Raw genomic sequence first — 12629 nt, forward strand, 5'->3', positions numbered from 1 at the left:
CAAAAAATTATTCAAAAAGTTAAAAAGTTAATATTATTCACCAAAAGTCAATAATTACGGCTGCACAATTATCAATTCTAATTTTTCTCTACAAACCAATTTTTATAATTTTTTATTACACATTTTTTCATAAAAAGTCAAAAAGTTAACACAAACATCCATATTTTTTTCTTCAAATTTTTAATCTAAAAATACAAAAAATGCACTTATTTAGAATCCTCCAAACAACTCCTAAGTAACATTCAAAAGATAATATTATACGAGTTGAATTTTTATACAAAAAATTATAAAATAGTGCAGCCACTTCATGTGTCCTTTCATTTGGAAGCAAAATAACAATTATTTTGACTTCAAAGTATAAAAATAACAATGTCATATTGTTGTGTATCAATTTTATGTATAATAATTTTGTTTGTAAATCATTTTTTATATTCAAATGACAGTATTATTTTCTTAATTATTAATTTTATACTTATAATTATATGTAATGAATTTTATTTTATTTTTTTTACAATATTCAATATGATATAAATAACATAATATACATTATACGTAATTAATTGACATAAAAACAAAATTCCTCAGCTATAATTTTATTATTCGTAAGAAAATTACGAAAACCGCCAAAAATGAGGCATAGGGAAAAAAAATCAAATAACTTGAATAAAATATTTCTAAAATGCCAAAAGACAGTACTCATATTTCCCATGTGCGTTTGGGTCAAAGAATCACTAGTGTCTGTGATTGGATCAAAAGTCACAAGATTCCTAATTGAATAATATGGTTCCACAATATAGGGATTTTTGGGAAGGGAAAAAAAAAAAAAAAATTAATTTTTAATTTTTTTATTTATTTTGAGTTAAATCGCTTCTCATATTTTTTATTCATAAAAAAATAAAGTAAATTAAAAAAATCAAAAACTTAACTTTTTATCAACTTTCTAAAATAACACATAATAAGATAAGAGAATAATAAAAGTAATGGCAGCCGGCCTTGTTATGTCTATTCATTTTTTAATTAGCACTTTGGGTTGTTTAAGGAACAACATGAGCATATTCCTAAGGCACATTAAAAATTGTCCACTTATCTTAGGTTGAATTTTTAATTTATCATAAAATCAGTTGAATTTTTAATTTATCATAAAATCAGTTATATAAATATTATTGTGGAATGTTGTTATTCAAATTTAGTGTAAGAAAGTATTTGATTTGAAGGAGAGTTGCAAAAAAATAAAAAGAACTTAAATAATAACAAACAAAAAAAAAACAAAAAACAAAAGAATGAAGAATCAAAGATAATTTCTATGTACCTAAGAAGTTAAAAATAATTTAAAAAATATATAAAAGAAAATTACATTTTTGCTCCTTATACTCTTCTCTTTTCCCTTCCTCTTCTTTCTCTTCCCTTCCTCTCTTTTCTCTTCCTCATGTCTTCCCAATCGCTACCAATCCTAACCTCACCTTCACTACCTCTCCCTTGTAGTTTCCAACCCTCCTTATACAGCCCCAACCCCTTTTCCAACTATTGTTGCTGCTGCCACTATTTTAACCCTCCCTAACCCTTTCCTCACCTTACTTCTCTCATTTGTTGCCACCATAATGGACATCATGATATATATATATATATATATATATATAGAGAGAGAGAGAGAGAGAATAGCAAAAGCATAAGGTTGAAGATATATAGTTCCCAAGATGGGCTAAGGGTGTCGCGGTGAGGTAATGAGGGGCTAAGATGTCACTAGACTGTTATGAAAAGGGTTGAGATGGGGAAAATTGTAACGGGAGAGAAGGTTGGAGTTAGGAAGGGTAAGAGAGTAGTAGCTGATGGTTAAGGAGAGTAGGAAAGAGATGGTCGCCAATTATAGATTGTGGGGAAAAGAAACGAAGGAGAGGAAAGAAAGAAGAGTGTAAGGGGAAAAATGTAATTTATGATATTTTTCTAGTGATTTTTCAAGTTCCCGTGTATATTGTAATTATAATTTATTTCCTACCAATTTTTGTAATTATTCTACAATTCTCCCGAGACATATATTTTGCACTTCATTTAAAGCAATCCTACAAAATGAAAATGTAATGTAAAAACAAATATTTGATCTCTTGGGCATATTTTTTGTATTCCCTCTGTCTCAAAATATTAGTTCCTTATTTTATTTTTCATTGTCCCAAAATATTAGTCCCTTTTCAAAAATCAAGTACAAAAATAATATAAATTTTCGATTTTGCCTTTCTTTTAAATTCATTAATAACATAAAAAGTACAATTATGACATTAATATTTTCCAAAAAATGCACTATCAAAGGGTAATTTTGAAAAATTAATTTTTTTAAAGTGTAATAATTTTACTACTAAAAAAAGTTAGATTCTCCAAAAGAGACCATTATTTTAGGACGGAAGGAATACGTTTTTTCAACACACTCACAAATAATTGAAACGATTATTGAAATGTAATATAAGAAAGTATTCAATTTGTTAATGCCATTCATCCCAGTGAATGGATTGGGCAGGTCCAAGCTCCTCAAGCCTGTGTCCAAATGATCAAGCCCACCGAATAACCTGCAGGCAAGTTCAACGGGGAACGGGGTAGTCCCCCAGTGAACTCTCCGATGAGCAAGTTAGGAAAAGAAGTAATGTGTAGAGGGAGAGGTTAGGGATAGAAAAGCTTAACCTTTTTCTTGTCTACAACGTTCGCTTATATCCTTTGGTAATCATTTCGCTGTCCCTTCCGACCTGCTCTCCTTGCCGAAAGCCTATGCTGTAGCTTACCTTGCTCAGGGTAAGGGGGTCCTATTTCGGCGGAGAGGTGTTGTCGTAATAAATGTTATGATGGGCTGCATTAATGGTGATGTGCAGTGGCAATAACTTTGCAGATCTTTGTCTGTTGATGTGGTTCGTCATTCTCTTGCCGTGTGTCTGAATGTCATTGGCTCTTTATGCCGTGTTGGACTCCGGCTGTCCTGGACCTCGTCAGCTGGGTTATGCACTGGGCTTCAAGTGATAGGCCATAGGTGATTCATGGCCTTTATGGGCTTATACATGTCAGTAGTCCCCCATTTCTGAGTGCAGCTTCAAACCAACGAAAGGAATATTAGTGACATAGATGAGTGTGTTAGGGATTGGCAGAAGGGGTGATCGAGGGGGGGCCGACCGCGGTGGTTGGCCGAGTGGGAGGGCCAACCACAAGGAGAGCCGACCGCAGTGTTGGCCGAGTGGAAGGGCTGACCACGAGGAGGGGCGACCGCGGTGTTGGCCGACTGGGAGGGCCGACCGCGACGTTTGGCCGAGTGGAAGGGCTGACCACGAGGAGGGCCGACCGCGGCGTTTGGCCGAGCGGGAGGGCTGACTACGAGGAGGGCCGACCGCGGTGTTGGCCGAGTTGGAGGGCCGACCACGAGGAGGGCTGACCGCAGTGTTGGCCGAGTGGGAGGGCTGACCATGAGGAGGGCCGACCGCGGTGTTGGCCAAGTAGGAGGGCTGACCACGAGGGGGGCCGACTGCAGGGTTTGGCCGAGTGGGAGGGCTGACCACGAGGAGGGCCGACCGCGGTGTTGGCCGACTGGGAGGGCCGACCGCGATAAGGGCCGACCGCGGTGTTGGCCGAGTGGGAAGGCTGACTACGAGGAGGGCCGACCGCGGGGTTTGACTGAGTGGGAGGGCTGACCACGAGGAGGGCCGACCGCGGTGTTGGCCGACTGGGAGGGCCGACTGCGAGGAGGGCCGATCGTGGCGTTTGGCCGAGCAAGAGGGCTGACCGCGGGGAGGGCCGACCATGAAGGGAGAGGTGGAGGGGCGTAGGGCTCGAGACGCGGCGGGTCACGTGGTGAGTTGAAGTGGAAAAGACAGGGTAAGGGGAGGGACAGTGGATCGTGGACGTACACGTGGCAACATCCCGTAGGGGGGAGGTGAGACAGTGGATCAGAAATGAAACGGTAAGTCATTATGGGTGTTGAGGAGACAGTTTTGGCAGATGATTTTGAAAAGTTTTCAAACTGGCAGAAATTAATTGGGATCCTTAGAATACAGGCAAACCGTGGGCTTTTGGCATTATTCGATTCACCTACCTATTTACGAAAAATCAAAATATTCCAAGTGTGGATTCCTTTGTTGCTCACAATACACCTCTGCAACACTTTTTCGATTTCCTTGTTCCAACCGCCGAAGCGATTCGCAAACAAACCACAGAAATGGCCCAAGAAGGGAATGCGATTGTCAGGGTGGACCCACTTGGAGAGGATGATGCTGTGGAGCTAGCGGCACAGTATATGACAGAGAGGATGGGGGAGTCGGTGGTACGATCCCACGGTTCCACCATGATAGCAGCTCCAAAGCCAATCAGCCAGGCGGAACCAGATCATTGGCACACGAAGGCTGACAAATCCATGATTACTGAGGCGGAGTTGGAGGTTATCCGCGAAAAATACCAGATCCCTGGGGAAGTGGAGTTATTGTTGCCGACATCAACGGAAAGGCCGTCTGACGCCAGGCTAGAAGAGTTTTCCTTTTATGAGGAAGCTCTGAAGGGTGGACTGAGGTTGCCACTACCGCAAGTGGTGGTGGATGTGCTTAACCGTCTGGAGGTAGCACCGGGGCAACTAATGCCCAATGCATGGAAGATCCTGCTGGCCTGTGCAAGTGCGTGGCCGAAGGCAAATGGAGGGGAGGCCATGACGGTAGACGAATTCTTTGCGTGTTATAAGGCTTCGGGACAGCAGGAGACGTGGGTCACTCTGCAAGCAGCAGTGGGGAAGGGGTTGGTGGTGGGTCTGCCGTCGTCGATCAAGGGGTGGTGACCGTGATGGTTCTACGTGTCTGCCAATGGGGGGCTTGGAGCGCGCACCGTTTGGAAAGTACCCATCAGGTCTGTGGAGCTGAAATTGGGGGCAGCTGCGGAGGGGAGGGTGAAGGAGTGGAGGGAGAGAGAAAAGGCCAAATGGGACGAGCTCGTTCAGCCGTCGGCATTGTTTGAGGCGGGGTTGGGGCCAAAACCAAGTAGTGGGGACCTCGACCGAGCGGAGTTAGAGGCGAGGAGAAGGGTTCAGGAAGTAGAGGATCAGGCCATTCTTGCTAAAGCCCAACAATTCAAAGAGTCCCAGGCCGACTGACCACCAAAACCGGTTGCGAGGGAAAGGATTCGACCTCACCCCAAACCCTTAGAAGAGAAAAACTTGGGCGATTTTGTGCCGCGGCCGCCCCCAACAGACTTTTTGAAGGAGAGGTCCTTGAAGGAGATGGAGGCGTTGGGCGTGGGGAAGAAGAAGAAGAGAGTGAGTCGAAATGAGGAAGTGCCTGCCCAGAAGAGGAGGAGGGAGACGAGTGTGAAGGAAACCAGTGCGGCCGAGGGGGCTGAAGGGGGAGAAGTGGAAGGGGTCCCAGGAAAGGTAGGTGGCCCAAAAGTGGTGGATGTTGCCTCAGAGGGCATGGAGGTGGTGCCAGTGGTTGCGGAAATCGCCGCCGGTGTCGCAAAGGCCACCCCCGAAAGGCAAGTGGAGGACAAGGCTGTTAGTCTTGGGCCAAGGAGGGGGGAACAGCCCCAGGGGGGGCTTGCACCTCAAGAAGGAGGAATCGGTGCGACCACGACGATCCACCATGCTCATGCGGTGGCGGGGCGGCTGGAGGGAGAAGAAGGCCCAGCCAAGGCGGGGGCAGACCGTCTTGTAGGGATTATAGAAGAGGCAACCCTGCACTCGGCCTCCAGATTCAACGAGGCTGAACTGCTAAGGAGGTTATACTCTGCTCAAATGGAGGTAACCACCTTAGCAGGGGCCCTGCTGAGGAAGGCAGGGGCTGCCAAACTCAAGGCAGATGAGGCCAAGGCTCAGCTGGCAAAGTTAAAGAAGAAGAGTGCAAGTTGGGAGAGTGCCCACACTGAGCTGCCAGCGGTTAAGGCGGAGCTGGAGGACACACGCCGCCAGGTTGTGTCGCTCGAGTTCCAACTTGCTGGCGAGCAGAAGAAGTTGGACGAGGCCTAAAGAGCCTGCGCCGTCGCGGTCGAGCGACATGAAGAGACTGTGAGTAGTAATGAAGAGCTGATGAGGCAAAAAGATGAGGCTGATAGCAAAGTGGGCGATCTCCAGAGGGAACTGGAGGGCGAGCGCGCCAAGGCGGTGGAGGAGAAAGGGAGGCTTCAGAGGGAGTTAGAAGTAGAGAGAGTACACGCGACGGCGGAGAATGAGAGCCTAAAGAAGGAACTGGAGGCGGAGAAGGCAAAGGCGGCGTCGGAAAGGGCGACCCTGCAGAAAGAGCTGGACGAAGAGAGGGCAAAGGCAGCCTCTGAAAGGGCGGCTTATCCCGATCTGTGCGTCGCAGCAGTGGAGCAATTCAAAGGGTCTGCCGAATTTCAGACGGCGGTTGATGCCGCGGTCGCGAGTAGCCTGGCTGGGCAAGAATCTGGGGAGGTTGGCCCATCGAGGACGACCGCTGGAGGCAGAACTGAAGCAGAAGTTATTGAGAGCTTCCAGCAGTCAGACTTTTATAAGCACGAAATGGCTGAGTACTGGGACAGTGGCTGGAAGATGTTCAAACGTAGAGCTGAAGAGTTGTTCCCAGACTTAGACCTTAGTAGTGTAACGATTGGCGAAGACGATGTGGCCCAGACCCCCCTGGATGAGGGCATTGAAAAAGAAGACCTCCTCTCCAGTGAGGAGGAGTAACCGGGGAGGATGGAGAAAAAGATACTTTGTTGTTTTGTCTTTTTTTTTTTTTGTTTCTTTTTTGTTGTTTGAATTGCTGTAATAAACTTTTGTACATGAATTGCTGTAATGAACTTTTGTACAAAGTTGTGAATGAATAAAATTTCAATTGTGTTTGTTGTTTGATTATTTCTGCTTGTGGATCTTAGATAAATGAGGCGTGGGCGAAGTGTGTGTAGAACTCCTTGTTAATAAGAGTGAAATTGAAGCTTGTAATAAGGACTCAATGCAGAGTGAAGTTAAGAATTCCACAATGCAGAGTGAAATTTAAAATGTAATAAAATGATAGGTCTGATAAAGTTAAATGTAATAAAATGATAGTGAAATTTAAGAACTCCCCAACGTAGAGTGAAATTTAAAATGTAATAAAATGATAGGCCTGAGAAAGTTAAATGTAATAAAATGATAAGAACGTCTTTGGAATTTGACTAAGCAAAGAGTGGTGTGAAGACTTGGACCTGGAATTGTGACTAAGTGTGTTAGTTAATTCCACAAGTATGAAGTTTCGCATGGGTGGTTTTGACCGAGCCCTACATGTTAGGTCTGTACAAGTGCTTCACGCTCAGTCTGGATGGAGCTTTTAGTGCTCGGTTCGGTAGAGGGTGTTAACGGTCGGACTGTCCGAGGCGGCTCATGCTCAGTCTGGCTGAGGCTTTAAGTGCTCAGTCTGGCTGAGGCTTTAAGTGCTCTGTCTAGCTCAGTCTGGCTGAGGCTTTAAGTGCTGCAAATAAGAATGTTACTGAGACAACATATAGATAACTGAGATATATAATCAAGAAGTTACATTGCGTGGGGGAATATCAAAAATGTGTGAATTTCCCGAAAAGAAAATACAATAACTGAGCAATACAAAAATAGGAGCTTATTGAAAGTAACGTTTATGGTGTTCGGCGTTCCATGGGTGGGGGAGGTCTCGACCTTCCATGTCCTAAAGTCGGTAAGTGCCTGGTCGGGGTCGGGCTTTCACAATGTAAGGTCCCTACCACTTGGCTGCCAATTTACCCTCAGTCGGATTTTTGGTAGCAAGAGTTGCTTCTTTCAAGACAAGATCCCCTACAGCGAACTCCCTCGGTCGGACCTTGCGATTGTAGTGTGTTCTCATTTTCTGTTGGTATGAGGCCAGTCGGACAGCGGTGGTCTCTCTAAGTTCTTCAATTAGGTCGAGGTCAGCCCGACGGAGTTCTTCGGTTAGTGCTGGATCCGGATGTGAAACCCTGAGAGTAGGCAAACCGACTTCTACTGGGATAACCGCCTCAGTGCCGTATGTTAAGCGGAAAGGGGTTTCCCCAATGGGAGTCCGAGCTGTAGTTCGATAAGCCCAGAGTACATTTGGTAGCTCCTCAGCCCAAAGTCCCTTAGCAGCTTCTAGCTTAGTTTTGATGATCTTCAGGAGAGAGCGGTTGGTGACCTCAACTTGGCCATTGGCCTGGGGATGGCCAGGGGATGAGAAACAAGGTTGAATCTGGAGGTCGTCACAGAACTTCCTGTACTTGGCGTTGTCAAATTGTTTACCGTTGTCGGAGATAATGGCCTGAGGAATGCCAAACCTACAAACGATCAACTGCCAAATGAACTTGGCTGTGTTCCGCTCGGTGATGGTGGCAAGGGGTTCTGCCTCTACCTACTTGGTGAAGTAATCAATGGCGACGATCGCGAACTTGGTCTGGCCTCGGCCAGTAGGGAGTGGACCGACCAAGTCGATCTCCCATTTGGCGAACGGATAAAGGCTACAAAGTATGATCAACTCTATAAGGGGTGCATGGGGGATGTTGGCGAAACGTTGACACTTATCACATTTGAGCACAAAATCGGTTGTATCGCGATTAAGAGTGGGCCAGAAATAACCAGTACGGAGTATCTTGTGGGCTAGAGACTTGCCGCCTGAGTGATTGCCGCAGATTCCCTCATGAATTTCTTGCATCACATAAGTTGCTTGAGTCGGATTGAGGCACCGCAGATAGGGGCGTGAGAAACCATGTTTGTACAAGATGCCGTCGACAAGGATGTAATTGGACAATCGTGCCCTGACTTTGGCGGCTTGCTGGTGGTCATTTGGAAGTTCCCCCGCTGTCAGAAATCGAAAGATGTCCGACACCCAAGAGATGGACTCATTTTGGAGGAATTGTACTTCATGCTGGTCGGGGGAAATGGCGGGGTGGGATAGGTATTCGAGGCGGACACCACTGCTAAGGGCGGACTGGTCTGCGGAAGCCAGTTGGGCCATCTTATCTGCCTTAGAGTTCTCCGCCCGAGGAATGTGCTTGATGTGGAAGGTGTTGAAGAGGCGAACTAGGAGAAGTGCAAGATCCCTGTAAGTCCACATTGTGCCCTCCTTGGCGTCGAATTCGCCCGTGATCTGTCCGACTATAAGCTGAGAGTCGCTGAGCACATGGATGTGGCTAACACCAATGTCCTTGGCTAAGCGAAGGCCTGCTATCAATGCCTCATATTCGGCCTCGTTGTTACTGGCCTTAAACAAGAAACGGAGCGCACATTTGAAATAACCACCCTCAAGGCTGGTGAGAATGAGGCCAGCCCCACTACCTTGCATGCGGGATGATCCATCGACGTTGAGAGTCCAAGAGTGAAGGTCTTCTGGCTCGGTGGGAGCTGGAAGGGGTGGAGAGGCAGTGGTTGGGGTAGGGTTAGTGAATTCCAAGATGAAGTCGGCGATAGCCTGTCCCTTAATTGCTGTTCGAGGCCGGTAAGAGATGTCAAACTGGTTGAGTTCCACAGACCACTGCATAAGTCTGCCGGAAAGTTCTGGTCACTGCATGACCTTCTTCAAGGGTTGGTCGGTGAGGACCACTATGGAATGGGCTTGGAAGTAATGACGAAGTTGTCTGGAGGCGGTGACCAAGACCAAGGACAATTTTTCTAACAGGGGGTAATTCTGCTCAGCTCCCCTAAGAGCCCGACTGATGTAGTAGACTGGCCGTTGGACAGAGTCGTCTTCCTTGATAAGAGCTGCACTAACGGCGGTGCTTGAGATGACTAAATAGAAGAAGAGGGACTCGTCCATAATCGCTTGTGAAAGGAGGGGTGGATTGGCCATGCACTGCTTTAACTGCTGAAAAGACTCTTCAGATTCAGTTGTCCATTCAAAAGTTTGCCGAAGAACTTTGAACAACGGTAGGCACTTATCTATTGAGCGGGAAATGAAACGGTTGAGGGCTGCAACTTAGCCAGTAAGCCTTTGAACCTCCTTGACCGTCCTGGGTGACTGCATCTCGACCAAGGCCTTGATCTTTTTAGGGTTAGCTTCAATGCCCCGCTGACTGACCATAAAACCAAGGAACTTCCCGGATCCTACGCCGAAGTCGCACTTCTCTGGGTTGAGCTTCATTCGGTATTTGCGTAGGGTAGCGAAGGTCTCCCGCAGGTCAGTCAGATGGTCAGCGAAGAGTTTGCTTTTTACTAGCATGTCGTCAACGTATACTTCTATATTCCGACCTATTTGGTGATGGAAGACGGCATTGACCAAACGTTGGTAGGTGGCCCCAGCGTTCTTCAATCCGAATGGCATTACTCGGTAATGGTAGGTACCTCGGTCGGTGATGAAGGATGTATGTTCCCGATCGGACGGGTGCATCAGGATTTGGTTGTAGCCAAAGAAAGCATCCATGAAGCTGAGCATTTGATGACCGGCCGTGGCGTTGACCAACAGATCTATGCGGGGCAGAGGATAGTTGTCTTTGGGGCAAGCTCGGTTCAGGTCAGAGTAATCGACACAGAGTCGCCATTTGCCATTGTTCTTGCGGACGAGGACCACGTTTGACAACCATTTAGAGTAGTCGACATTTTTGATGAATTGGGCCTCAAGGAGTTTGTCGACCTTTGCGGCTATAAGGGTATTGCGCTCCGAATGAAAGATGCGCTGCTTCTGGCGGTAAGGTCGGAAATGAGGTTCAATGCTGAGGCGATGAGTTATGAAAGAAGGGTCGATGCTTGGCATATCTGAATGAGTCCAGGCGAATACATCATTGTGCTCGGTCAGAAGGGCAGTAAGGTCGACCTTAGCTTGGGAGGATAGCTGGCTGCCGATCTTAGCAGTTTTCATTGGGTTGGTGGGATTAATGGGAATCTCAACGAGCTCCTCCACCGGTTCGCCTCTGACCAGCTCGTCCTTATCTCGGGCGTCAAGTCTTTCAATGATCATGGCCTCTTTCAGCTTGACTTCCTTGAGTAAGGCGACATAACATTCCCTGGCGATGGTCTGCTCTCCCCGTACTGTCCCGACCCCCTGGTCGGTGGGAAACTTTATGGCGAGGTGGTAGGTTGAAGTGATAGCTTGGAAAGCGTTGAGGGCGGTGCGACCGAGGATGTTGTTGTAGGCAGAGGGACAGTCGTCCACAAGGAAGGTGAGTAACTTGGTAGTCTGCCGTGGGTATTCGCCAATAGTGATGGGGAGGTCGATGGAGCCGATGGAGGTCACCCGGTCGCCAGTGAAACCGACCAAGGGGGTTTAGAGGGGGGACAGGCTTTCCTCCCCAATTTTGAGCTGGCGGAAGCAACTGAGGAATATGATGTTTGACGAACTGCCGTTGTCGATGAGAACCCGTCTGACCTTATAGTTGGCGAGAAGGGCAGAAATGACGAGGGGTCATCATGAAGATAACGGATGCCTGTACAATCGGCGTCCGTGAAGGTGATGGGCTTTGTCCACTGCTTGGGCTGCTTGGAAGGTCGGTCTACCGTGTCCACTGCTTTGTTCGAGCCTTGCCTTATTTTCCTGAGCTCTGCCTTCTGAGCGGAGCGGGATGGTCCGCCATAAGCAAGGCCACCAGAAATGACTCGGATTTCACCAACTGGCGGAGGGGGATTACTTGGGGGCCGGGGCTGTTGTGGGAGGCGGTCATGGCCTTGGTCAGGTTGGGCTGGCTGCCGAGGTGGGGTACGTTGGCGGTTGTTTCTAAGGGGCTCGGTTCTTTGCCTCTGTTGTGGGCGGGTGTCCGTGAACCAGCTGAGACGCCCTTGACGAATGAGGGTCTCGACCTGATCCTTGAGGTTGATGCAGTCATTAGTGTTGTGGCCGTGGTCCTAGTGGAAGCGACAATATTTGGACTGGTCTTTCCGGTTGGAAGGGGTCCATGAAGGCAGGGGCCATTTGAGGGGGTAATCCCGTTGGATTTGGTGGAGGACTTATTCCATGGGAGAATTGAGGGGCGTGTACTGCTCGAACAGACCGAGCGGTCGGGTCGGTGCCGACCAGTCAGTGCGAGGAGGTCGGTCGGGGTATTGGGGCGTTTGGCTATTATACTGGGTGTTTCTGGGTTCCGAGTCTTTTCTTTTTTCTCTGGGGGGTGGGTTTTTGGATATTGGATCTTGGCGAGCGGCTAGTGAATCTTCGGCATTCATATATTTCTGGGCTTTGGATAATAGGGCTGCCATGGAGGTCGGGGGGTTTTTGGAGAGGGAGAAGAGGAAATCGAACGATCGCAGCCCGGCCATGAAAGCCGTAAGGATGACCTTATCGTCATTCTCCGCTACTTGTAGGGCTTCGGTGTTGAAGCGGGTAACGAAGTTACGTAGCGACTCCCCCTCGGTCTGACGAATATTGAGGAGTTGGGTTGCAGGGCGACGTTGGCGCTAGGCTCCAATGAAATTGCTGAAGAAGAAGTCGCTGAGATGCTGGAAAGTGGAGACAGAGTCCACTGGTAACTGACTGAACCACAGTCGGGCTGACCCCTTCAGTGTCACGGGGAAAGCCCGACACATGATCTCGTCAGTGAAGGCATGGAGGATCATGAGGGTACGGTAGGTCTCCAGATGGTCGACAGGGTCTGTCGTACCGTCAAAGGAGTCTATGGTGGGCATCTTGAACTTGGCGGGCAAAGGTTTGTCCCGGATGGAGGCAATAAATGGTGAATTTGCCGTGGTAGAGGGTTTATGCTCAATGTTCTGCATGACCCCTTGGAGTTGGAGCTTCATTGCTCGGAGC

General features: G+C 47.6%; 1 protein-coding gene across 1 annotated transcript; it reads right to left on the reverse strand.

Moving 5' to 3' along the window:
• Nucleotides 1–7385: 7385 nt before the first annotated feature.
• Nucleotides 7386–9434, reverse strand: LOC145799335 (uncharacterized). The gene is made up of 2 exons (XM_082888892.1): nucleotides 8718–9434; nucleotides 7386–7409 (listed from the first exon to the last, which is right to left on the reverse strand). The coding sequence occupies exons 1-2, from the start codon at nucleotides 9432–9434 to the stop codon at nucleotides 7386–7388; spliced, it is 741 nt and encodes a 246-aa protein (XP_082745018.1).
• Between the last annotated feature and the right edge of the window lie 3195 nt (nucleotides 9435–12629).

Source organism: Camellia sinensis, chromosome 9 (assembly GCF_055761805.1).
Source record: "Camellia sinensis isolate YWXY chromosome 9, ASM5576180v1, whole genome shotgun sequence".
NCBI classification, from domain to species: domain Eukaryota; kingdom Viridiplantae; phylum Streptophyta; class Magnoliopsida; order Ericales; family Theaceae; genus Camellia; species Camellia sinensis.